The following is a 27,553-nucleotide window of genomic DNA, read 5'->3' on the forward strand; positions in this document are numbered from 1 at the left end:
AATTGATTTCGCCGCGCGTTTCTGCTTTTCCTTCCTCATTGTGGTTCGCACGCGGTAACGTTACGCGGGTCCATGTATCGTATTACATCGGGATTGTAGTATGATTATGTAAGAAATTTTTTTTTTATTTTTGAACACAACGCGAAACGAGATAAACTCCGTCTTTTCGCTTAAAAATTCTTGGAAAAGAAGATTTTTATTGTATAATTTTTTGGAACGATACTTTAATTAATCTTGCGTAATAATCGCACGAGGTAATATCCAAAAATTTGAACAAAATTTCCAGAACATCAGGAAACGTTGACTACAATCGAATTGATCAATGTGTGATCGTTAATAGAATGCGTCATTTTTATCTTATACATATTCACGAGTCATTTAAATTGATTCTTTCCGAGAGATTGAGTTTTTCTCTTCTGAAGAATTTAAAAAATCAGATTTAAGAATATACTCGATTCGTGCAATTTTGCAGAGTATGAAATGCAACAGCATTGAAATCTCATATCGGGAGATGCATATCGTTCACGGTCCACCTTCCAGGTGGTTACTAGATTTTTCAGGAGAACCGGACCTGAGGGCGTACCTAAAAAACCGCGGACCCTTCTCGTCTTACTTTCGAAATCGGCGTCAACCGGCCCTCTCGCAGAAATGCAAGACCGTGACGTAACAATGATGACTGCTCCTTTTTAGTGAATCAAGGAAACTCCTTCCGCCCACAATGTATCTGGAGCCGGTATCTCATGCGGCCATCTCGGGAGTCTTCTCTGTCCTACTTTTCTCTTTCTCATTCGCCTTCCTCCGAATTACGTAAAAACGCATTGACAGATCCGAGGAACTCCTCATACTGACCTAAGCCGGGATCAAATTCTATTCTTGTCGGTCTGCGAATGGTTCGTTGTTCGATCGCGTAACGATCGGACGGTCCATTCAGACGAGAACGAGAGATGAAATAACTTGTACGGAATTTTAGCGAACGTTAAGAGTTCGAACGTTTGTTTCGCCTTCATTTCTGTCGGATCAATAGAGCTGTTTCGGATCAGAGCTGTTTTATCTTCGATTTAAGCTCGAGTTTAAATCAAGAGAGAGAGAGAGAGGAAAGAACAGAGGTACTGCAATTTTAAACAGAAATCATATGAAACCACCACACATAAATTGCATGAATTTTAAAGCGCGTTTATTCGAAACTTAGCTTTAATATATGTTTTTATATTAATTTAAAATGAAAAAACTATGCGCGCGCAATTCTTGGATATTCTGCCTCGATTTTCTCGTGCCATTCAGCCCAGAGAGTGTATTACGGTAGCTAAAACTAATATTGTCGAACTTAGAAAGGGCCGGTTCGGCCGACACTCTATCCATTGAGATTTTGCATCCCTTGCGAGGAAATGGACAATGACGGTCTTACGATCTGTTTGCTGCAAACAGCTCCATTTCTGCAAGATTAAAGGATTAGGTGTAAAGGAGTATATACGCCTCGGCGGCTGACAATAATGGAAGAACAATGGCGACATCCGAGTGCGGCGTGCGTCTTCTAAAAATACCGTGTTTCCCAAACAAGGATTTGCCAGGGAAGAAAGGTGGCGTCATCGTGGATTACGCGTCCGCATCTCGTCCGTTCACGCATCTCCGTCTCTCCTTCCTTTGCGAATCCGACGATACTACAAGAGTAGCATATTAGCTGCGGTAGCCGCGGCGGGAAGGGATTGTCACGATCCTTAATGCCTCTTACCGTCATCATAATGCGGTCCTAATGACACAAGGACAACGCTGCCCTCGAGTGCCGGCCTGTATTCATCTACGCGTAATTTTGCGGCCAAGCTGTGTCGGCACCTCTTTGTCCTGCCGATATTGGAGCGTAAAATGCGATTTTCTGACAAGTCTATTTTAAGTACAGATTTGGCACACGATGCGTACTCAAGAAAGTCCGTCCTTTCTTGAACACGTTTTTTTTTTCTTCGACAGATTAGATTCGATTAGATTAATGAAACCTATGCTTTTATTATAGACGTGCAAAAATATTATTATTTCAATTGTATTAATTTATTAATTGTCTAAAATGATAACACGTCGAAAGACAGAGAGAGAGAGAGAGAGAGAGAGAGAGAGAGAGAGGGAGAGGGAAATAACGTATATGTATTTGAAGTCTTGAAGACTCTCTACGCGGATGACCTACCATTACTAGTCCTTGCTTCTGTAATCGACTTCTGCGACGATCTATTTTCGGACCGCAGGTGGTTCCACGGACGAGCGGAATCACATGTTGGGTTCGTCCTCTGTGCCGCAAGTGTCAGTAGGAGTAACCCTTCGATCGTCAATCACCCGGCGATCGCTATGAACTTCCTGAGAGGCTGATAGAGAGGGCGCAGGATGAGAATCTGTTTTACACGACGGAACATCCATTATACGTTCATTATAATATGTAATTGTTTTTTTTTTCTTTTTTTCTCACACGTTATAAGTTACGATTCATCGAGAATACAAAAATTAATTTCCTTAAGTTAGAGTTTATTTTTCGACATGTGACGTAACATGCTTTAGAATCTGATCCCAGAGACAATTTGCGAATACTTTCCTAAAACGTAAAATAAATAATTTTTATATATATATATAATAAAATGCAAAAGAAACGAGCACGTAATAATTTTTAGTTGCTTGGACGAAGCAATAGTGTATTGTTGTTTCATTCGTGTAACTTAATTATTTGTGAAACGTGATGAGAGATTGCGTGGGTGACCAGCCTGTATCACAAAACTCTCCACGTAATCCGACTCCTCCTTCTTCTTAGTCTAAATATCTCGCCCTTTCGAATTACGATGGCGTTTGTAGGCGGAAGTCCGGTGGCCGAGGGATCGAGTGGTCAATACCGAGGTCTAGCCCTAGCTTAAGAACAACACATCGAAAAATCCCACACGATCGTGCGGCGGGAATCTCTTTCCCACACTCCTTCTTGTGAAAGTTCGTTACGATTTTCCGCACGTGCACCAGCTCGTCAAGGAAATGCTGCTTGCGATTTCATATTAGCCGACGTGACGTTTGATCGCAATAATAATGACATCTAAAAATAACGTTATCGATAATATCGCATCATGAACGAACACACATGTACGTCTCGATATATTGCATATAAGCCCGTATGGACGTTTATCATTAGATTCTCTATCTAAACTGTATATTTGGTCACTAGAATATATCGCGTGAGAAATGTATTAGACACCCTATGCATTTCCAAATGATTCACGCATTTGCGTGAGAATCGGCAATGAAAATGTAATGTGTAATCGAGTGATAATCAATGCGATAAACTATAACTTTATTTGCTAATAAGACAGATACACATAATACAAAACATAGGTAAAATTAATATAAATACGTATACCTTTTTAAAAATATATATAATTTCTTTTTATACATACATAATATCATTTATACAATTTTAGTAAAAAGGAAAGAAATTGTTATCGTAACGTGACTATTTTATACATAGAGGACGAAGACTTTTTTCGGAAAACGTATCTGCTGTTCGCCGTGATCACCATAAATATTATCTTGGCACGAGTAATCCATACGATATGGCGTTGAAAAAGTCAGTTAAAAATACGTAAAACGCGGGAAGATCCGGGATAGCGAGGACAGGGGAATGTCCTTATTTTTTTGTTAAACGCGTGTCTCGGAGGGTTGGAATCGCGCACAGTCAATGGATATTTATAATTTACGAAAAAAATGGAAAAGTAAAAGTATTCTTCTTCTGTGTTTTTTTCAACTCGATATATATTATATTTCATATAAATAATTTTCAACAACTTAGCTCAATCTGCTTTATTTCTGCTATCTCCTTTAACACAATTTTTGGAATATTTCTAAAAAAGGAGAATCCAAAAAAAAAAAAATGTCTTTTATATAAAATAATATTTAAAACATGTCCCCGTTGCATAACGAGTTTTTTTTTTGTTATACAAGGGACAGTCTGATCACAAAATATTTGTATCAACTTGTATCATTCCCATCGATCGATCAACACTGTATCATGAAGTCTTTGACCCCATCTTCGATTCCGGTCGTTCTATGCCCAAGATCAGGCGCAGATAGCAATTCGGATTGACACATCAGAACACAACCGCAATGGCGTTAGTCGGCCATTGTACGTGCGATAATTCTGCTCGCGTTACCCTTCGTGCAACTCTCACCCCCCTGACGCACTCAGTAGGGGTTGCGGTTCTCTCTGCACAAGACTTCCCTTCCTCTCTTTCTCTCTCTTCTTGCCGGGAACCCCAAACGAATCTTGACCAGTCAGCCGATGGATAAAAGCTTTTTCCTTTTGCAGCTGTTAAACCGATGACCTCCATAGTTGCGTGTTCCCGAAATTCGTAATGGTTATGATAAGATTTGGTCATCGTCGTGTCGGACGCATAAAAAAAAAAGAGTACGTTGATCGATCAGATTTAACGGAGTGACCGATTAGTTGTGTGCCTTTTGCAATTTCTTAAACAAGGATAAATTGAAGATAAGAGATTAAACAAACGTAGATGTCCTCGAATTTGCGCTCTACACGATTTTAATCTTTAATAATCGAAAGACCGAAAACATTTTGCTGTAATAATTTAGGTTTTCAAATAGTTTGACATTAGATACATTGGACAGAAGATATTCAAATAGTTCCAAAGATTTTATATAAAAAAAATTTAAATATTATTGGGAGAAGATCTCTTATCTTGAATCTATATCTTTAAACTTTAGACAATGTTTGTAAAAAATATGAATATTTAGTAACAGATGAATCTGCTAATACTACTTGCTCGTTCAATTTCTTTCTGAAAACTCAAAATTTAATTAGAATATAAGAGTAAAACAGTTCTATTTATATATCGCAAAGTACATTAAGAGAAGAACTATCTCGCGGATAGCGAAGGTTGCTAGTGCAATTTCAATCCGCGATTGATCGGAAGAAGTTTTAATTTGAGTAGGACGATATTTTCTCGAACGCAGTCTTCAGTCGAGATCGTACAAGTAAAGCCGGTTTTTCAACGAAAATACCATTATACATTCAAAAGTTCAAGTGTGTAACCACTTAAATCTTTAACGAAGTTGAATAACGTTAACGTAAACTCAATAAACGCGAGATATGCGAACGAGATAAGTGATCTCAAGTAGGGGAGAGTACATCTCGTTGGAGCGCGATTGCTTATCCGCATCAGCCGTAATTATTATTTTTTCATTAAATTCCTATCAAATATAACCCGAGTGCTTCCCCTAAAAAAAAAAAAAAAAAAAAAAAAAAAAAAAAAAAAAAAAAAAAAATCAGCGATATGTATATATAAGGTATCTCTAAATTATTGTATCAACATTTTACACAATGATCCTCTATATACATATGAAAAATTTAGACTCAAGTTATTATGTTGGCGACAAGTTTATTTTTAATTTATATCTATTTGACTGAACTCTTTTGATAACACGTGTTTTTTCAACATTAATATAAGTCAGTCTCGAAAGAACCGCATATATCAGGAAGTCGTAAAAGTGTAACATTTTGATCGTTATCGGAGTTAATACCGTGTGATATTCGACGCTTATATGTAGGTCACAGGCATCTGGCTTCTTCGTATCCAATTTAATTTACTGACCGCGTATCCCGTTAAGCCTGTTACATAATTATTCCTTGATGTCGTCATGCGCCTGTATATTTTTTTAATTATCCGCTATACATATAAGTTCTTAAATATTAAGTTACTTTTCATATTTACTAATTAATTTATGCAAGACAAAAAATTATTACATAAGGTAAAACTTTGTTATTGAAGGAAAAATTCTTTTCTGTTCTTATAAAGTCAATTAGAAATACGACGACTTGCATGAGATTATTGTACTTAAATTTTAACGTTTGTTATATAATCGTATGATAACGCGAGCCTTCATATTCGGCAGGATAAGTAAACGCTGGTAGAAGATCCGAGACCGTATCCAGGGCAACCGGACCCTATCTCCTCCTCCGTGGACCTGAGAGCGTTTCTAGATGTCTTCTTAAGTTGCCGGAACAAACTTCGACCTGGTAGAACAACGTGTAATGCCCAGAGGGAAGCGGGAGAGTATTGTCGAAAGAAAAAACAGACGAAGAAGAAATTTACTTAGAGCGCGGGATTACTGTTTCACCCCGGGTCATCTTCCGCGCCTCCGGTAACGAGTAATTTAACTCGCCTCTCTCGCGTCTAAAGGTGCCGACAATCGTTTTGTTTCTGTTAATTAATACAGAGGATGCGAGATTTAATTTCTTAGTAAATTAAATTCCTATAGCACCTTGGCAGCTGTAACGCGAAATGAAAAGATTTAATTAAAGAATCACATTTTTGAAATTAGCGTAAATTATTATTTAGCAATTATTATTAAGGCAAAAGTTTAATCTAAAAAAGAGCGATAAATATTTAATAATTTTATACAATAGAAAGATATTTATATATCTATTCTGTGGAAATTTATATCTATTAACAGTTTTAACAAAAATATTATTAATTGTATGTCTGTCGATACATACATATGTATATTGATTGTTATTGTAATTAGATATTTTTTCAAGGCATTTTCGCTCCTTGTTCCTTTTTTTCGATCGTTCAAATCGCGTAATGTTCCCGCAATTTTCCGGAAACTTCAAAGAAACACCGTAGGGCCGTAGCGAAGATCACAATGAACGATCGTTATGCGTATTCAAAATGGTCCTACCTGGTAGGGTGTAGCCAGGAATCCATTGTTGACCCTTCGCTTTTTAGGGAAACGCAACCGATTGTGCAAGCTGGGCTCACGTGTAACCATGAGGCGGATGTTGATGGATCTACCTCTTACGCGACCCTCCCTCTTCCCGATTCTGTGAGGATAGATTAGGTTTGGAAATATTCAGAAAACTGCAATGCATTTGCACGCTCGTGTACTCTACCTCGTTTGCCAGTAGATTTTTTTTTTAAAGTCCAACAGGTGAGCCTCCCTCTTGAATTTCTACACATCGATTTCTTTCACTTTATAAATATTTTTTAATATTTACGAAATGCAGTTTTTAATGAAAAAGTTAAATTTTTTTTTCTCTTTAATTTAATATATTTTTATCATTTATTTAAGTTCTGCATTTATGGCAACGTAAATATTGCCAGCAATCTTACGTGGCCACATCGCTCGACAGAGGCGAGAGAATAAAAAGAAAAGTTTCACCCAGATCGTATATGTTATGCCTCATCTTCGTCCTTTCTTCTTCGTAGCTTCCACGCAGCTACGATCCGCAGGATCTACTGTCACCATTAGAAGTACACATGACAAAACCGATGACTGATGACGCGAGCACCCTCTCTATGGCGCAAACTTTTGTTTATTCGCATCTCTGTCTCCATCGATCAATGGCCACCACGAGCTTTCCGTAAAGACGTAAGAAACCATAGAAGGGGATACTATGATGTCTTTATGAAATATCGAGGTCGAGGAGTTCTTCGCAAACGCTTATTATCAGTAGAAGCATTATTGTTTGCAGCGGCAGAAGAGAATCGATATTCGATTGCACTTATTTCAAGTCCTTTTATTTCATTATGCAATAAAGAATTTTATCAGAGAATTAAAAGTAGATGTAAAAAAATATATTACATTTTCCCTTTTCCATTAATTTATATCTTCAAGTTTAATGTTTCTTAATATCTATTATTAAATAATATCATATTTTATTTTCTCCAACAAAACTTTATTACATAAAATAATTTGTCTTTTATATAAGAAATTTACTCGCGGACAATTTTTTTGAATTATGGAACATCGTGTACAGAAACATTTATCATGAAATCGAGATGAAACGATTCAAAGGCAAGAACGAAACTTTATAGCGAGTCATGGTGCGTGATCGCTATTTCCATCTTACAAATAACCATGGATGAGAGTCAGTCGATGAGAATAGAGAGTGCATCGTGGCGTCCATTTCACGCGACGATGGTGAACCGGAAGGTCGCCCCTTTGGTACGAAGGGCGTCTGAACGTCGGTTCGGTGTCTCTGCACAGAACGATTTATTGATTAGTACAGCCAGCCAATGGCGCATTGGTCAGTTGCACGGAGGCTCCCCAGATACAACCCCAGCGCGCAAAGAGCCGAGGGGGTTGAGTCAGGGAGAGGGTTGCAACCCCCGTGGCATCGTCCGAGGGTCTGGGGAGAGATGTTGTAGCTTATCTCATTCTCGGAAATTATGGTGGAACGATGAAGGGCGCCGGGCGGCCGTGTTCTGCCTTCGACGGCCATTGCTCTTGAGCCTCGACGAAAAGCTAATACTCTTTTTGATCACACGAAAATAAGATCGACAGATCTGTAAATCAGTTTGTTTTAAAAATCGAGAGGTGAATTTTGGTTCGCCGAAATTTTTACTCTACCCGTTAATCTCTTTGATGACAGTTAAAATGTGACATTAAAGTTTTCATAAAAGAAAAATTAAAGAATTGGTTATATACCAAAGAGAGAAACTCTTATATATATATATATATATAAGCACTTTTAACTGTTAACAAATACAACATTCTCGTGCAAAACAAAAAATATTTTATTAAACGTTAAAAAAAGATGATAACACATTCTTCTTATCCATTTTTTAACTTATTTTTTATATTTTCTCAAGTTGATTTGTTATAAAAATTTAGTAACGGCAACGCCGGCACTTTTAAACATAAAAGATTAAGTAGTCAAAGGCTTTTAAACCCACGCGCGGAACCGTTATCAATTATTCAAGATCGAGCCACCAATCTTAGATCCCTCTCTCGCAACGCGCAACCGCACCCCGCGTTGGAACTTTCTTTCTAAAATCCTCTCCTGTAGATTCTCTGATTCATCTCCCGTAGTTACAGCCCCGCCTTAACTCGAGAGCCGCGACATAATTAGGCCCACGGCATCAAGTATTTATTCTTTCATTAGCCTCTTCTCGTAGGAAGCTACGAGAGGGTCGCGGATGAGACGATGTCATCCGAGCGTAACTTGATCAACTTCAAACTTTGCTCACCCCTCCATCGCTGCTTCAACCGAGTTGCAATTAGTATTGCAAATTTTCATGCGTCCACTTTGTGTTTTATAAACTTATTTTTCCCATCCGTTATTCTTTAATTAAAGTTTCAGTATTTTTAGTATTAGATATAATATTTTTAACTAATTAGAATTTCCTGCAACAGTATACAATTATATAATATGTATATATAACTATAGAAAATAATATTGTTTTTTTATTAAAATAAATATTTTCTACGTTTACGAATCAGTGGTAACACTTTCATGACATTCTATTGTCATTTCTATATTCATTATTAATTAATCGTGTTCTTCATCAGGATATAGCTACAAAACAATAAAAAAGAGAATATTTTTTTATTGTCAGATTACATTATATGTATACTGATTAGACAATGGAAATTTTTTGAAGGATGTTTATATAACATTCCAACAAAATATAAATCTATCAAATATACAATATTAAACAATATTTTTAAATAGATATTTAATAAAAAAATTATGTACATAATTTATGGAAAAAAAAAAAAACTTTGGTATAGAGCATTTTAAATAAAGTATAATAAATGAAAATTTACAGATTTACAATTTTTATTTAAAAAAATTTCAATAATTATAAATCTTAAACACACGATGTTGAAATATTTTATATTGTATGTATATCTATATAGTTTTTTTACTATCTTTAGCATGTGTCCACGATATCTTTAGCGCGCAGCAAGAAAAGAAATCACGACAAAAAATTAATCCAAGACAGCACGCGTCCACTGTAAGCGCAGCAAGATGCCCGTCGAAGCATGGTCCAGACTTGCATCTGCCGCCAACATCCCTCTGCCTTTTCACAAAAGAGAAATCGCGGTTGGCTAAGTCGATTTAAATTATTCAAACAAATTTTGTTCGCGTCATCTCTCGCCTTTTTTTTTTTCCTTGCAGCGCAACTGCAGCCGTTTTTCGCGCGTGCTGACAGCATCGCCACGGTCATTTTTATCATCATTCAAACAGCGAAGATCTTTAACAAATCTTTTTCTATTCTGTGAAATGTATTATGGCACGTGGCACAGATTTTTTGTAACGCTTAGGTTTCAAAATGTATTGTATCTTGTATCGTATTTTAAATTTTTCATTGATTTTAATATAATTGAACTAATTTTTATAAATAATTATTTTTACATGCCACAATTATTTGCAGTTTGAAAGCGCGCAATAATACACGGCTCGTAGAATGGAGAAATTTTATGTAACGAAGAGTCGCGAGATATATTGATCGTTCCTTAATAACTATAATTTGAAATTCGAGAAATAGAATATTCCGCGCGCGTATTTATTTCATAACGTATTTATTTTTTAATTCAATATTTTACGACGAGTTAACAAACGATATTTGTGGAACGTGTTTTTTACATACATAACGCGCGCTGCTGTTTACATATACACGCGAAGTTGTTGTCATTCGCGCGGGGCGACTCGAGTGAGTAGGACGTAAGGCGCTGGCACGTGTTGTCGTATTATGTCTCGAACAGCGATCGAGAAGATACGAAACGCATTTAGTCTCTAGAATGATTAAAATTCGACGTTCGATCTCTTTGCAATTTATAACACGCCCTTGTTCATATCTTGTCGTTTTATCGTCATTCGCGCGGTGAAAGTCGAGTGAGTAGGCAGCGTATATATCGCCTCTGTACATCGTCGCATTATTTTCCGAAATGCGAAGTAAGAATAATATATTACTTTTCCGCGATTTATCATTGATTAATGCAGGTTAGAAGCATATCGTGCGGCGTCGTTTATGATAAAGCAAGATCGAGTAGAGTTGCGTTAAATTGCGAACATATTATTTTTCATTGGTAACGAAGGTTAATTCTTTGCCGCGCCGAAGAGCGTGAAATTAGCCGCGCAATTCTCGAGCGCCGCGCGCGGGAGTGATAGTTTCACACCTCTTTTTCCGTAACGGTTATAATAAAGTGTGCGGGAATGCCGTGTAAAGTGTCGCGCGTATTCAGCTAATTATTTCATAAATTGCATCGCGTTTTCGCGAGTGTTACGAAGAAGCAGCAATGTACAACAGAGAAGAAGGGCAACGGCGGAACAACTGTGGAGTAAGCATTTTATAACCTATTTAATTTATATTTTATTTAAAAATCTATATATCTAAAAATTTTACTTTTCCTATAAATTAATTTTCCTATAATTTTTTTTATCAAATATCTATTTGAAAAACATAAAAAATTTAATTATGCATAATAATTATTTTTTTTCAGATATTAATTAATATATTTCTATGTTACAGATCATGCATTGGACAATTTCGCTGCTGCGCATCGTATCGGTGAGTTTAAATAATTTTTTTACTTTAATTTCAATGTAATAAATTTGTAAAAATTATATCAGGTGTATAGATACAATTTATAAGAATACACATATATCTTATACGATTTAAAATGTTTCATATATTTAAATTCAATATTTCAGTCTACTTTTCATTTATTTCTATGATTTTATTATTATATTTTCATAAGAACTGAAAATTTATATTAATAACAAATAGAGAAATATATAACATTTTGCAAATTTGTTATCTTAGAATGAATAGGCCAAGACAAATTAATGAAAATATAATTATTAATATTTAGACAAAATAAAATTGTTCTTCAATAAAATTAAAGTACCAGTTTTTTTTTTATTATAATTTTTTATGGCCTGTTCATTTATAAATGTTGATAGCATGGCTTGCTTAGAACTAGCGAATTATACATTTTCGTTGAGGAAGTACGCTCCAAACTTGAATAAAATTTGAAATAATATAAATTTACATTATCAGTTTTCCTTTTGTAATAATACGCAAATTACAGTATTAAAGAGAAAAAAATATACTCATACTGGGGTAGATCTATTTCTTGTAAAACTTTTCGCCAGATTCAAAGGAAGTATCGCCACACGCACATAAATCAAATTAACTATGTAAAAGTTTACATTTGATATAAATAATCTTTTTTACTTTAATCTCAAAGTAATAAATTTGTAAAAATTATATCAGGTGTATAGATACAATTTATAAGAATACACACATATCTTACACGATTTATTTCTATAAAATGTTTAATATATTTAAATTCCATATTTCAGTCTACTTTTCATTTATTTCTATGATTTTATTATTATATTTTCATAAGAACTGAAAATTTATATTAATAACAAATAGAGAAATATATAACATTTTGCAAATTTGTTATCTTAGAATGAATAGGCCAAGACAAATTAATGAAAATATAATTATTAATATTTAGACAAAATAAAATTGTTCTTCAATAAAATTAACGTACCAGTTTTTTTTTTATTATAATTTTTTATGGCCTGTTCATTTATAAATGTTGATAGCATGGCTTGCTTAGAACTAGCGAATTATACATTTTCGTTGAGGAAGTACGCTCCAAACTTGAATAAAATTTGAAATAATATAAATTTACATTATGAGTTTTCCTTTTGTAATAATACGCAAATTACAGTATTAAAGAGAAAAAAATATACTCATACTGGGGTAGATCTATTTCTTGTAAAACTTTTCGCCAGATTCAAAGGAAGTATCGCCACACGCGCATAAATCAAATTAACTATGTAAAAGTTCACATTTGGGTCCATTCGGTGACAGTTATTAGAAAGAATGAATCCCTTGGACAGATGCTCCTTTCTACCGTGAAAATCATACCGCGGACATTTGATTTATACATCGGCATTATGGGTGGGCCTTCCAAGTTTTCGGTAGCGAAAAGGGAAACTCTTTAATAGTTTTTTTACGCTACGTTCATTAAATATCGGGGGAAGTCTTATTTCAAAAGGATTTTCCATCACCGTACAGATTATTTATGGCAACATGTATATTAATCAATAATTTCGTATATTTTCTATAACATCGTTTTTTTAATCAGAGCATGTCCATGGGCTCTCACACAATACAAAGCAAGATTTTCATGTCGTATCATATCGAAGATATTAGAATAATCAATTTATTGTTTAATTTTGCCGTTTCGTTGCTGTAATATAATTTTACTTATGCGATTCTTTCGTTCACGTTTGAACAAATTGTTGAAAGAGAAATAATTTGTGTATCAAGACAATGTGTCTCTCGGGCAAAAGTAGCTTTATATGTCAGCACGGATACATCCAGTGCGGAGTCAGTTGCTCGTGATAAACTACCGGCAAGGATCGAAGCTATAACGCTCTCGTAAACATCCTCCCATCCCTGCCGCGTTTTCTCCTTCGATCATATCGTCTCTTCTTTTTCACGGCACTTACACCGCGACGTGGCTGACAGCAACAGGCGGCACACGTCTCTCTTATCCTCTTTCACCTTCGATCGCGATAAAACTCGTCTTTACAGTTCCCTGCCCGGTTGTAAGTGAAAACGCGGTGAAATCACGAGCACGCGCCTCCGCATTTTATGCACATCATTCGCGCTCTATTTGATATGTCGCATTATTTTCGAAGGAGCAACAAATAATATTTTATCCTTACAGTTATAATTTTTAACGCTTTACTAACGGTAAGGAAATGTCTTTTAATTAATCATGTAATCGAGCAATGTAATGTGAGCAACCGTGTATTGTGAAATAATTTTGTGTTTAATATATAATATAAAATATTGCTCTAACTTGCATTGTACGAACTTTACGTTAGCGCAAAATATATATGTCAAATTAATTATTGGAGAACGTATTATTCTGTTTCGAGAACAGCTGTGTCTTGTGATCGCGCGCACGTAAATTGAGGATTCGCGTAATTGCACGTTTCGCCGAAGGGAATATATATATGTAATGAGAAACAATTTTAATTTCGATGATGATAGCGATTCAGACAACCGAAAACTCAATTGAATTTAATAATATTACGTCTTTCGAAAATTTATCTTTTACACTTATATTTTTTAATGTTTTACAATAAGTAGAAAGGTTGCATATTTTTAGCTTAAATCACGAAATGTTTCGCTGCCCTCAACACGTTTTAGCGTTGCAACAGAGTATAAATCGAGTATAAATGCCCCCTTTGCCTATCCGTGTCCGTTGCATTCGAGTCCCCCCTCTGCCCGTTCTATCGTATTATGCAGCAAACTTTATTGTCGGCTCATTCAATGACGGACAGGGTGGACCCCGGGTATTCTCGTTTTACATAATTCCGTCATAGTTACTAGCGTGGTAAGTCGGTTTCCAGGAAAATCTCGTTTTATTGAAGGATATAAGAAAATTATCGAGAGTAAAATATAGTTATTTAAATAATTATTATCAAAAAATTATAATAAATAGTCATATATAAATTATAAGAAAGAATTATATAAAAATACAGAGACAGCTGTAATAGTTGCATCAACATCAGTGATCTATTAGAAATGAAAATTATACAGAAGAAAAGCAAATAAAATGAAGCGCGCGTCATAATACACTTATACCGAGGGATAAACTTCTCATTTTCGGACGGTTGTCTGTTTGTCTTGATATCTCTATGACTTTTCGTGGCATCGCGCCGTTTCGTCTTTCCGGTGTCCCTTTTCTCGTTAGTGCCGCTCTTGAAGCTTATAGGTTTTCCGTCTCGAAGGACGCACGGGACGAGCCTCTTCTCGAGGAGGCAAATACGACGGATATGATGGAGAGGTCCGAAATACGAGGGAAGACAGATGCGAGATTCGGGAGTAGGGCGCGACATACTTGTAGCTCTCGCGCAACTTGGCCGCTTCCGTCTTTTCGATATTTCATCCCCGTTTACCGCCATCATCGTTGCTCCTACGCGCGCCCGTCTAATATGGGAAACCTGTAATGTGTTTACCGACGGGAACGGTAATAAAAATATGACATCGAGATGTGATGGAATATGGCTGCGATAGCGGGCGGGCGAATTCATTGATTTCTCCTCTCGTATACGACGAGAGCGGAAGAGGATTTGAGGAACTTGATTGGATTCGGATAAAAAAACTGATTGAGGATTAAACAACGTGAATGAAAATATTCTATATTGAGAAACTTTTTCGATCTTTAAATTTGTTTATTTATTTGTGGGATCTATCGAAATCAAAAGATATTTACAAGATATTAAAAAGCTTGTGATAATTTTTTAATCTAACGCAAATTTAAATCGCCGTCTTGATACGATGATAAACTTTTCACTCGCTCGCTTATATTCGTCAGCTATTACACATCTTTTGTGCTCTCGTTGGTCGTTGAGTTTTCCTGTATTCGGCAGATCTGTGCTAACGAGAATATCGTAGGGGTTGCTAGTAAAATCATTCGAGAATATCGCGCGATCCTTTGAAGTGCTGACAATCCGGTGCAAACTCTCGAAGGTCGATCGATCTTGGTTCCGGACATTAAGGTGTCTTGTAATAGAAGGTATACGCCTTTGTGCGACACCGGTCGATCTTTTGGAAAAATTATTTTCTCATTTAACTACAGACGCGATACAAAATGCCCCCGATACCGAGGGCGTAGCTCTGGTCTCTGTACCCTTTCCCGCAGCGAGCCTTTCGATAGTCGCGAGCATTTCGATGTCGGCTACGTGTCGATCGAATGTCCAGTGAAAATGGAGAAAAACCAGATCTCGGGATGGGGCGCACGTCCGACCGGAAGAGTGGGACAATGGGCCGGACCGGCAGTTGGTCTTTGTTACGTAGGACTGGAATGGAAGCAGAGGCGTTAACACGATTCCTGGGCAGAGGAGCGTCAAGACGACGTTGCACAACGCCGACGAGTCCGTCGCTAACTAAATACTCGCCATAGTTCTGTAGATCCTTCCGCATCCTTCTCTTCTTGCTAGGGACAAAGTGTTCTGCGAAATGTCAAGAAGAGCAAACCTATATATCTTTCGAAATATTCTGATTTGCGATTTGCAGCACAGAGTCAAATGAGAATCGACTTTTCGCGCGATTTTAGGAGATATGTAGACAGGAGATAAGCATATCGATTATAATCAGGATATAATATAATAAAGTAAAGAAGAAATAAATTGTGTAATGCATGGAAGAGACTTTTAAAAGTTAAGGTTTCTAACCAAAGCAAATTCAATAAAATACGGAATGACAAAAGTATACGAAATATATACAGCTCTGATTGAACTTAAATAGAGTTAATCGCATTATTTCCAAAGGCATGTCATTTGTGACTGGGTCTAGGTCTCGTGAGAGTATTCTTACATAAGTGGATTAAACACCCGCATGGCATTTTCCTTCTTTTTTCTCTTCTCTTTTATTTGATGTTGATTCTCGAAAAATGTCTTTGTCAGTCATCGCGCGATTTATTACACACCATTTAACTTACTAGCTATTTTTATCAATTTACGTAAGGGATTTAGGAGTAAAAAATAATTCATTGGTATTACGATAGTAGTTTTGATTTCCGCAAGATGAGACGTCAAATTTTGATGCCTGTCAGATGCAGCGCCGCGTTTCGATCGCTCGCGATTTTCCCTCGCGTTTCCTATCCATCCTTTCGCGTCTCCGCATAGATTCGACATATTATGGGAATCGCTATGGGTTTACATAATTTTCCCAGGACTTCGGCGAGCGTTCGAAAATCGCAACGCTTGCCCAACCTGCCGGCGTCATGGGCGTGCTGGGAAGGGACTCTGAAAAACCCTCGTCCTTCAAAGGCTGAGCCAGTGAAATCGTATGGCTTTGTATGGAAATAAGAATGTCCCCTGCACCCGAAGCGCACACCCGCGCGCACACCACGAGACGCGATCTAAATTCGTGCGCGAAACTTCAAAAGGCAGTCATGCGAGAGGGAGACGGAAATAGGGTGAATAGGAGCGAAGCCGCAGGTACAATTGGAATCGGGTACCGCGAAAATATTTTTTTTTTCGATCGAGGAAGGAAAAGATCGCGTATACATGACCGGTATCACCGTGAGTTTGAAAGTATAGCGTTATCGAAGTGAATATTTTACTTGCGCAAGATTTAGCTGCACTTGTTATTTTAATTAACACGAATTAAACACTAATAATGCATATAAATACTAAATATAATTGCGAGCTAAAATATATAAGATATATTATATATAAAATGCGATATAATATGATTAGCCATGTTAGTTATGGCGTCAATAAAAAAGGAACAGAACTCTGCTGGGGAAACCCTCCCGATTACGGAGTCCAATCTCATTAACCCTTCACCGACCGGAATTCGAAAAGGGGTAGGAACCGCTAACCCTTCCCTGTCACCATAGCAACCAACCCTACTTTCATCTCTCCACAGCAATGCCCAATGGCAACAGCTTTACCTGCTAGTATGCGGCATACTATTGCAAGGTGTATCGCGTCGGCAAATTTTATATCAAATTTTTTATAGACAGGGCTTGAACATTACTGTTGTAAGAATAACACGGCATAAAGAATACATATGATTAGTCCAAACTTTTCTACGAAACACCGAAAGTATGCTATTGATATCACCCGAAGCCGCAAAAGAAGATTTCCATTTACACCGAGAAATCCAATCCCGTCTTCCTTCCTCCTTCCTCCCTCTTCTCCTTATTTACCTCCACGGCAGGAACTATAATTAATCAAATTATGCTCTTCCCAGAATTTATTCCGCTCTATTTTGCGCGTGAATTTCTTTTCATGATAGGACTAATCGCTCTTTTATAAGATAAAACTAAAAAAATTTTGTATAAAATTTTTAATCTCCAAAGTTTTAAAATTTAAAGATCTTAATCTAAATCTCTTAACATAAAACTATTTTATGACATAATAATTTATTTCGCTCCTTTTTTTCGTTAATAAAAATCTGACGAAACATTCGTATTTTTCGAGCGGAGGAAAATTGTCAGGAAGACAAATCGTTTTCGAAACTTCATTAGTCTCATTTTGTACGTGATTTTCAAAACCTCATCCTTCACCTTCCCCGTAGTTTCTCATAATGTATCGATCATTAGAATCTACCTGCTAAGGCCCATACAGACTACAAATAGATTTTGAATTTTCTCTTCTCTCTCAGCATCTTTTATATGTATTTATATATTTCGATAAATGCAACGTTTCAGTTCGAAAGATTTAATCGCGCGACATTCGTCGAATATATTGGAAGCACAATGGTACGATGTATATGCGCGTCTTAAATAAATAACGTGTAATCTGATAAAATGAACGGTTGTAGATGACCTGTCACAACAGATCTAGGTTCGAAAGGATTCGGGTCTCGCGGACGATTCTCGTTTTGGAAATATTTAAGTGGATCTTCGATGTTTTGAGAGATATCATAGTCAGGGCGCCGGGACGGACGTTAGATTGGTGCCACGATGTTCTTACACGAGCAGAAAAGGGTTTGCCGTTAATCTTCGAACATAGCTAGACTTTGAATAACGGCCGTAAGGGTACACAGTATGCGAAAGTTGAGACGGAAAGTTTGCATTGATAATATCCGGCTGTATTGAACCGTGTGTGTTTGCAAGTTTCCTTCTGTAAAAACAATTTTGTCAAACAGATATATTTTTTCCGATTGTAATAATTTTTGCTACAAAAAAGAAATTTACGTCAAACAAAATTTCATGCATGATTACATAAATCTACTTTATTTATTATTATTTTATTAGATTAATTTTTTTCATTATCTTCTACATCATTATTTTTTTTTTTTTTTAATATAAAATTTAAATATTTAAAAATTATATATTTAATATTAAATTCAAATATTAAAATTATACACGTATTTAAAAAATATATTTGTCGATCCACGCGATTCATTGATTTAGCATAACTCGCGATTTAACATAACTGTCATAACAAAATTGATGAAATATTCATCGGCGAGTAATACAAATTTGTAGTAATCCAGTTTGTGTTTGTAGTAAAAGAGAGAGAGAGAGAGAGAGAGAGAGAGAGAGAGAGAGAGAGAAAGACAAGATTTAACAAATGCAAAAACAAATTAGGCAAATACCTTCTTTGCAGATTCTAATTATTGTTTGCTCTCCCTCCAAATCTTTGGCATCTTTCGCGGCCTGTCGTAGTGAAATCGAATTGGCTTTCTACCTTGTCTTTTATTCGGTCATTTTAAATTATTTAAATAAAAATAAGCTTCTAACAAATCTTCTCTCCTATATACTAATAAAGCATACTATTATATATAATAATTAATAATTAAATATAAAAAATAATTAATAAAGATATATGGGATATCAATTGAAATTAGTAATGTATGGGAAATTTTTAAAATAGTTTTCATATGAATAAATCAACCCAAAGATCGCCATAATAAGCCTTCGGATGCTAATTAAAGTTCGGGGTTGCGCTAAATGAGACGGTAAGAGGGAAACCAGAAGGAATTCATTGGCATTCAAGACATAGAGTCGCATAAAAAATAGCTCCTCTCTCGAAAAGCAACTTAGATTTCTCGAAGGGTATGAGGGACGAGGAAAAAAGCGTGTTGCGGAGGTAGAAGCGCGAGGAAGTCGCAGGGTGGCGTAAGAGAAAAAGGGAGGAAGTCCAACCGCCGTCGAAAGACAGAGCCGCCGACGTCGCCGCCGCTCTCGGGGCGCTAGAGGGATGATGAATATAAAGGCAGGGCAAGCAGTTAGGGTAGAGATTCAACCCTCTCGGCTCGTGAGCCTCACGGGCCACAAGAAGAAGCTCAGATCAATACTTTTTATGCGAGAAGCCGCGACGGCAACGGGGTTGAACGCGGGTGGAGGGAAGACGAGCCGGTTCGGATGAATACGGGGTTGACACGGCAAGGTGGAACAGGCTCGCTCTTCCATCCCCTCTACCGCTCCTCTCCCCTGTTCACTCTATTTCTGTCCCTTTCTACGTTCATCTTCTCTCTTTTTCACACACTTCTCTCTCTCTCTCTCTCTCTCTCTTTTCTTCTACGTGCCGCCGTAATCAGGAATATCATTAAACTCTCGGCTTCTTCCTTCGCAACAATCTTTTCCTTTTCTTCCGCACCTTCCTTCTCACCATCCCGACTCTCTCGATCCTCTGACAAGCTTCTCGTTACTCCCCCCGCGCGCATAGGAGGAAAAGTCGAGAACGCGATCTTAACGATCCCTGGAAGAGAGACCCGTTACGTGTCTTCATCCTCAATATGTACATGTATATGGCGATGCGACCTTCAAGCAAAAATGTCTATTTGGAAGAAAAATCTTGGCACATTCCGGAAAAAGATTTTCTTTTAGTATATGACCGTCATGCCTTATATATTATCCGCGGAAGGAAAGTGTGTTGCGTAAAATTGTCATTCGATTTTCAACGTCGTATTTCTTCCTTTTTTGGAATCACGTCGATGACATTCGACGATTCATACGATTCAGGCGATAACAAAGTATAACGGCTTTTATAAAAAAAATAAGAATTACATTTTCTCCGTTTGTAGGATTTCTCGTCTTTATGTCACTCCCGTGTGATGGCAAAGGGGGAAATACAGATATCAAACAGTTCCGTGAGACAAAATTAGAGCAATGTCGTAAATTTGCCAAGCGAAATTTGAAAGATTCTGACGGCGTGATATGGATACAGATTCCGAGCGTGCAATTTCGTGCAAGGACTTTTTCCTCGAGTGGCAAAATCCTAACGCGTCGAGCTCATAAATCTGCAAGTTACGTAAAACTGGAGTATAACAGTCAATAGTTTTATGGTATATATATATATTGACATTGAGTATGCGACTCGAAAACAATTCTATGGCCTCTATGTTAAACTATGTTACCTCACAAATGATTTCAGTTTTACCGTAACCTATTGTCTGTTCCTTGAGAAAAATCTTTTAAAGCGTGCAATACAATTACCGTTATTTCTATTTAGAGAGCACTATGGTCCATGGAAGATAAATGCAGTCAATTGTACTTTAATTACTATTAGGATTGATCTTTGGTGAAAGTTGCTGAAAAACTTTATAACCAAACGAAAAAGAATATAAATTAATGACCAGAATATATAAAGTCTATTTCCCTAACATTAACACTTTAAAATATATGTTTTACATACAAGGGAAGAAAACCTTCACCAGAATCTAAAGTGCTGTGAAAGTCGATGTATATGTTTCATAATTCTTCTCTTATAAAAAATCCGATCACGACAGTTGAGCCTGTTGGACGTACATGGACTGCTAAAAAAGAAATAAAAATCGCTCCGTAACTCCGAGCGCGTAATCCACTCGTACGTAGCGAAACTCGAGAGGGTGTTTCATCTTCGTTCCTTCGTCATGCGCGACGGTTACGATCGTACTCGAGTGGAAAGAGATATACAAGTAGATACAAAGAGAGGGAGGGAAAGAGAGAGAGAGAGAGATCCACACATGAGAAGAACCGTCGTTCGCACCACCCTCGCGTGCGTCCAAGGGTGCGTGTTTACGCGCACACGTACATAGATGCCCCGGAGATTCTGCAATATGTTATTGTTCGGCTCGAACGAGTATCTTAGAGGCCGCTTCCACCCCTCGGCCATTGTCGTGGGGCCCTTACAGATATTGACAACCCGCAGGAGAAATTGGCGGGATATCTGGAATTTCGGATCTTTCCGGGATACGCATCTGCTCTCGAGAATCAGTCCTACTCTTGAACGAGTCGGATTAAATTCGTTTCTCGTTTCTTCCTCGAGTCTCGACATTTTATGCACGATCGAAAACCGTGACTTTTGCACCGTATGCGAAAACCACGCGGTCTCGGATTCGTTTCTCGCGTGATTTCAAGAGTGTAAACTATCAAGTTACGAACATATTTCAGATTTTTGCTAATTGGACGTAAATCTAGATGAAATTAGTTTTCGAGCGCGCGATTGAGCGTGGAGGAATGCTGAAAAAAAAAAAAAATTATTTGTCTCGAGTTGAATGAGCGTAGAAATCTCATAAGGCTATAGCTTCTGCGAAACGAACAGAATGGGTCCGTGTATTATTTTCGCTTGAGTTGCTCTCCTTTCTAACAAATGGCTTCCGAAAGACGTGGCAACCCAGAAAAAGGTTTCGAAAAGGAAAGGAATTGAAAAAATGAGTTTTATACTGATCGATGTTGCGTAAATCTTGCTTTTAAACGAATAGAAATCTAAGAGAGATTTTCTGTTTACTTGGAATATTTTATTAAAAATGTGCAACTACAATAATTTAATTACTTTCTTCGTCGAATTTTGTAGACTCTTTTTATATTATAAAATATCTAGGGAAAAATTTAAATATATATAAATTTTTTATATAAACTCCTTTTTAATCGAATAGAAATGGTAGAGAAACTAAAATTTTTCTTTGACACAATTTGTGTTTTTCAACACAATTCGCAAAAAAAACAATGTCGAATAATCACAACATCGGCCATTTATATTATCTATCATAAGGACGCGATTAGCCTCTTCGTTACTCGGTATCTGACGAAATATCCGTGTAAATCGAAAATAACGCGCGGCGGATGAAAATCGATGTGATTCGGATCGGAAAATTCCGATCGATTTTGAAGAACCAGTAAAATGATGCCATTCGCATTTCCAACTTTTGCACTAATCCGTTGATTAGCTTTCCGTAACGTTGGCTACCTGCCTGTCGACAACTGCGCTGTGAGTGATTGACGGACCAAATTTATTGGTGGTAGACCAAGCTGTCTGACGTGTAATTTACCCTAAGGTTTTCGACTTTCACATTACTAGTGAATGATATAATTGCCGGGTTATACGATCCTTTCGAACGGTTTAGCCCAAGCTTTCTATTTCCTCTTTTCTTTAAAGATAGCTCCATGAAATAATAGTCAGTTCTTTGACGCAGTTTTCATAGCTTTTATAAACATGAAACTTCTATAAACATAAAGAAGCTTCAAGAGCTTGATGGTGCACCTAGCTAAATAAATTATTGGATAATTATTTTAAATCCGAAACAATAATCAAGACGATGATGAAAAGGGACAGCGGCATTCTTTAAAAAAGCGAGTTAATTTGCTTTTTTCCGAAAAAGAAGACATATAATTAAAAAAATATTCGTGAGACAGAGATATGTGTTTTAATATATTTTTATATTTTTCTCTTTTCAATTTCATAAATTTGAAAATCATGCTACGCGTTTCGCGCGTGAGATATCAATGTATAGTCTTTTCTCCGGACTAAATGAAGTCAAGCAATCCTTCGGCGGATTAACGAATCGATCTACTCGAGCTGAAAAGAAGTTTCGGCGCAAACTTCTCAAGAAGAAAGAAAATACGATGAATCGAGCACACATGAATCCCGCCACGCGCCATAATGCGCGTTTCTTGCGCCGCGAAGATTTTCTCTCTCTCTCTCTCTCTCTCGGTACGCACTTTTATTTATTCCGTCCCGTCACGCACGTCGCTCATTCGAATCCGCAGGCACCCACACAACTCTCGACTGCCAGCTGCATCGCGCATTGTCGAATCCTTCAAAATCTTTACGCGTCACGATCCCTCTCGAAAGATATCGTCACATTTATAAAATATACGCGCTCCTTTGCTAACGAATCGACGAATTTTACATTGTAAAATAAATATTATACAATTACATGAACGAGTAAAATTTTGCAGAGTAATAATTAAAATTTTATTAAATTTTCATTATTTATTTATATGTAATTTTATATTCTTTTTACAACGCATATACGGATGATAAATTATCATTATTTTTATCGGCGAGAGTAGTCAATTCTGTTTAGAAAAAATAATTCTTTACTTTGATTTCACATTTCGGGCATTTCTTGGCACGGCGATAATTTTTAAGCAAAACTGCCCACATGTGGAGCGAGGATCAATTATATTTTCCGCATCGCGGGGCGCCATAGGCGCCCATATGTCGGCCGTGAGGTTTCGTTGATCGGCTCCCGTTAAGCTTCGCGAATGACTCCACGAATCTTCCATCGACTCGCGAAACCGCCTCATAATAACGCCCCGAGACGTTGGCCCCACCGAAATAACATCCATCATTTACGCCGCAGAGTTATTAGGCCGGCGTCCATGTTGCGGCGCGTGTGTGAGTGAGCGCCGTATAAACTATGGTGTGGAAAGGGCGGTGGCGGGCTTTCCCTCCTTTCGGTCCCTTAACGGTTAACGATGCGTTTTATGCCGGCGTTAAAGCACTCGGCGCAAAAACCGCTTTCGTTTCATCGGAGACCGCCATAACGCGAAAGTTGGCCCGAAAACAGCAACAGTAATGATCTCAGAAATGATTTACAGTTCTCTCGTCGCGTCTCTTCGCGCTACCTTTTCTTCTTCTTTTTTTTTTTCTTTTCTCTTTCACGTATCTCTACGTTTCGACTAGTCACGTGGCGATCTTTTCCGCTATTGTCTCTATCTGTTTGCCGACTGCCGAGCGTGAAACGAAGACGAGTGGAATTAATCCGGAGAAAATATAATAAAAGCCAGCTTCGTTTGCCAAAGGTGAAAACTACTACGGTGGTCCAGCCAATAATCGTTTCACCTCCAAATATCCTATTCCATATAAATCGCTACCGGACTCCGATTAATTAATAACGCGTCGTGTCTCCAAAATCGCTGCTGGAAAAAAAAAACGATACGTGGAGGAATGCATTTACGCGACGTAAACTTAATTCGCTATTGAGCTTTTTGGCGAGGCATCGACTTCCTTAAAGATCGAAGGCGGGCAGGTGAGTTATCCGGCGATCGCGCGATCCTTCGGAAAATATAAAGGGATACTGCCGGCTGCTGTTGCGTGGAACTGCACGCTCTCTCTGGGGAGGGTACAAAAGTTCCAATATATCAAGTGCAGTTCTATCGTCCCCGCGAAGGAACGGGGAGGGCCCTTGCGCCGGATGAGCCGTGCCTCGAGGGGGTGGCGCGCAACAATGACAACCCCTCCTGATGCACATCAATATCCTCGCGTCGGATGCCACATATTTTCGCCCGATACAAATGACACCTTCTCGAAAAACCAATACCTGCTCCGCCGCGATCCTTCGATCATCCGTGACCCGATCGTCTCCGGAGCCCCGAGGACTTTTTGTTAAAGCTAGGCCCGAAATAATACCCTTCCCTTAACGGGGTCGCCATCTTTTATCGCGTCATGTCGAAAAGCGATCTCGGAATGCGTCGACTTGCTAAAATAAAAAAAAGTCGCGAGTTAAAGCCTCTAGAGATATCAATGCCGAAATTATTCTTCTATCGATATGATGTGTGTATGGATTTATCGCAAAAAGTTTTGAATTAAATATCAAAATATATATTAGCCAAATATGTCGATTGTGTTTTATTGGGGGAAAAAAAAAAAAAAACAGAGAAAATTAACCATTTCGTGCACAGAAATTTTTAAAATGATACTGAATTAATCTCTTTACCACTTCTTTCTCTTTATTTCTCGTTGAAATAAATTTCATACACTACCGTAGTACCTTAGCGATAGTTTCGAGATTCTCGAATATTTCAGAATGGTCGTAAAAGTATTACGAGTATGGCTGTCAACGGCGCCATAATTGAAGATTAATCGCTAACATGGATGATCGCCAAAGTAAAAAAAAAAAATGCATTGAAAGGAAAAGGCACGTCGTTGTTGTCAGAGTAGGTTCAGGTCACCGAATCTCGGCATCGTTTCCACCTTTGTGCCAGGACAATTACTCATAGATTAGAGCTAGAATTTGCGAGGTGACGGTGAAAGGGGACAATCTCGCTCACTTGATCTTTACATTTACGACGGAAGAACCGCTGGCCATTCAATGGCATGAAATATCATCGCCTTAGCGCGAAAAATCGTAAGACGAGCGAGCTCGCGGCAAAGGAATCCGATTGTTCCTTACCTTAGAACAGGCTAAAGCTACTGTGTGTGTGAAAAGACCGTATCCGAAAATTGATATCCGTAAGGTGATAAGTTACTTAGCTGCACGAACATAATAATAAACAGATATGAAAGAATAATATACGATTGCATTAACGCTAATGTAAATTAATTTAATTTCGTGATTAAATCTAAGCTAAATTAACAATCACGGCGATTGTTTACGTATAGAATATATTTATCTTGTATATTTATACACGCACTAGCGTGTCAGGAAAATACTCTGAATTATCATCTATATATTAAACTGCGAGGTCGGCAAAGCGGTCGAAGGGGCGGTAACTCTTCGTAGCCACCGGATGTTCGTATGGCCGAAATTCGACACAGGTTTAATTTCTCTGACGACAGTTTGAGGAAGACAAAAAAAAAAATAGAGAGGGAGAAAGAGGAGAATGAGAGGAGGAAAGGAAGAAAAGTCTAAGGGATACTCGAGGCAACGCCAAAGAACTCAGCCGTAAAGTGGCGGAGGAGGGTGGGTGAAAGCGATGGAAACTCTGCGCTCAGGAAGTCAAAAACGTATCCTTGCACGCACGTTGCGTCGTGATGGAAAACACACTTAGAACGTGGAACCTCGACCGGCGCTGCAAGCCGCGGAAGATGAATGAAAATGGGGTGGGGGTGGAGGGGGGGGGGGAGGTCACTTGTCGGGATTGCACGGACGACACTTCGCATCGTTCTTTTGATTTGCGCCGGAGAGGCGCCGATTTTTCCACGACGAAAAGCGACAAAAATAAAACCGTAGCGGGACGTTCACGGCTGTACAATAATAGGGCTGCTTTTACTTCTTATTACCGCCATCAACACATTTGTCGTTGCGTCGCTTGCCGTCTTTCAACGGCAAGAATAAGCCTTTATTCTCGCAGACACTGTCCATTATGATCTCAAATAACACCATTAGGCATCACCGTATATTCGCTCCTTCACTTCTCTTCTTCTCCCGCGGATCTCTTATAGTCAACTCACGCTTGCGTTTCGTTGACGTAATTTCCCTTGGACATAATTCACCGTTGTGACGATTGAAGAATAATAATGCAGACGTAAGTTCGTCAAGAAATGAACTTCCGCTACAATCGAGAGATCAAGAGACATTTACATGAAAAAAATTCTGACAGGGTATCGCTTTTTTTTTTTTTTTTTTTTTTTTTTTTTTTAATCATATTGCGCGTATTCGGCGGGGAAAGCGTCATATGTCATGGAGTTGCAAGGTTCGATTCGTAAAGATATATTATTATCAGCATCGATCACCGGTAATTATCATCGGGAATCTAAATGGTTTTCCTGTCTCGTGACCTAAGCGCCGACGCGACAGTTGCGCAAATGCGTGGTCGGACTGTCAGACTGTTAGTGGCCTCGTAGCAGATGTTACGATGCAGGCTGTAACTGTATGCACTCCGAACCCGATGCGTCCGTCGTTTCCATCTCTATTTTACATCCGCGCGATCGTTTCGTCCATTTCATCAGTTTGAATGAAAATTCCATACTGCATAATAATCCGAAATAATGAAATTCGCTGAATAAAATCTCGATCTTTGCCAAGTATCTTGCCTTATCAATTTCATTAAATAATGTTAAGTAACTCACAATTAGAATTGATAATTATAGTTACATCTAATTTATTATTATCTTATAATTACAGATAATTATAATTAAAATTCTTTCTCAAACTTTTTTCAAATAAATTAATTTCGCAATACATTGGATCATTTTTTATGTGTGTTTCGATGCACTTATTTTCATATTTTTCTCGTGAATATCTCTGATATATGTACTACCGGCGCGTCGATGCGTGACTGGCTTGTTTTAAAGATCGACCCT

General features: G+C 37.7%; 1 protein-coding gene across 1 annotated transcript in view; it reads right to left on the reverse strand.

Moving 5' to 3' along the window:
- Nucleotides 1-26,633, reverse strand: part of LOC138934904 (uncharacterized) — a 33,733-nt gene extending 7,100 nt beyond the window's left edge. The window contains exon 1 of the mRNA XM_070299054.1: nt 26,521-26,633. Coding sequence (XP_070155155.1) covers nt 26,521-26,633 — 113 coding nt within the window. The remainder of the gene's footprint in view (nt 1-26,520) is intronic.
- Nucleotides 26,634-27,553: the final 920 nt, after the last annotated feature.

The sequence above is a fragment of the Polyergus mexicanus genome, unplaced genomic scaffold, assembly GCF_030449975.1.
Source record: "Polyergus mexicanus isolate NDT 795.1 unplaced genomic scaffold, iyPolMexi1.0 SCAF_7, whole genome shotgun sequence".
NCBI lineage: Eukaryota > Metazoa > Arthropoda > Insecta > Hymenoptera > Formicidae > Polyergus > Polyergus mexicanus.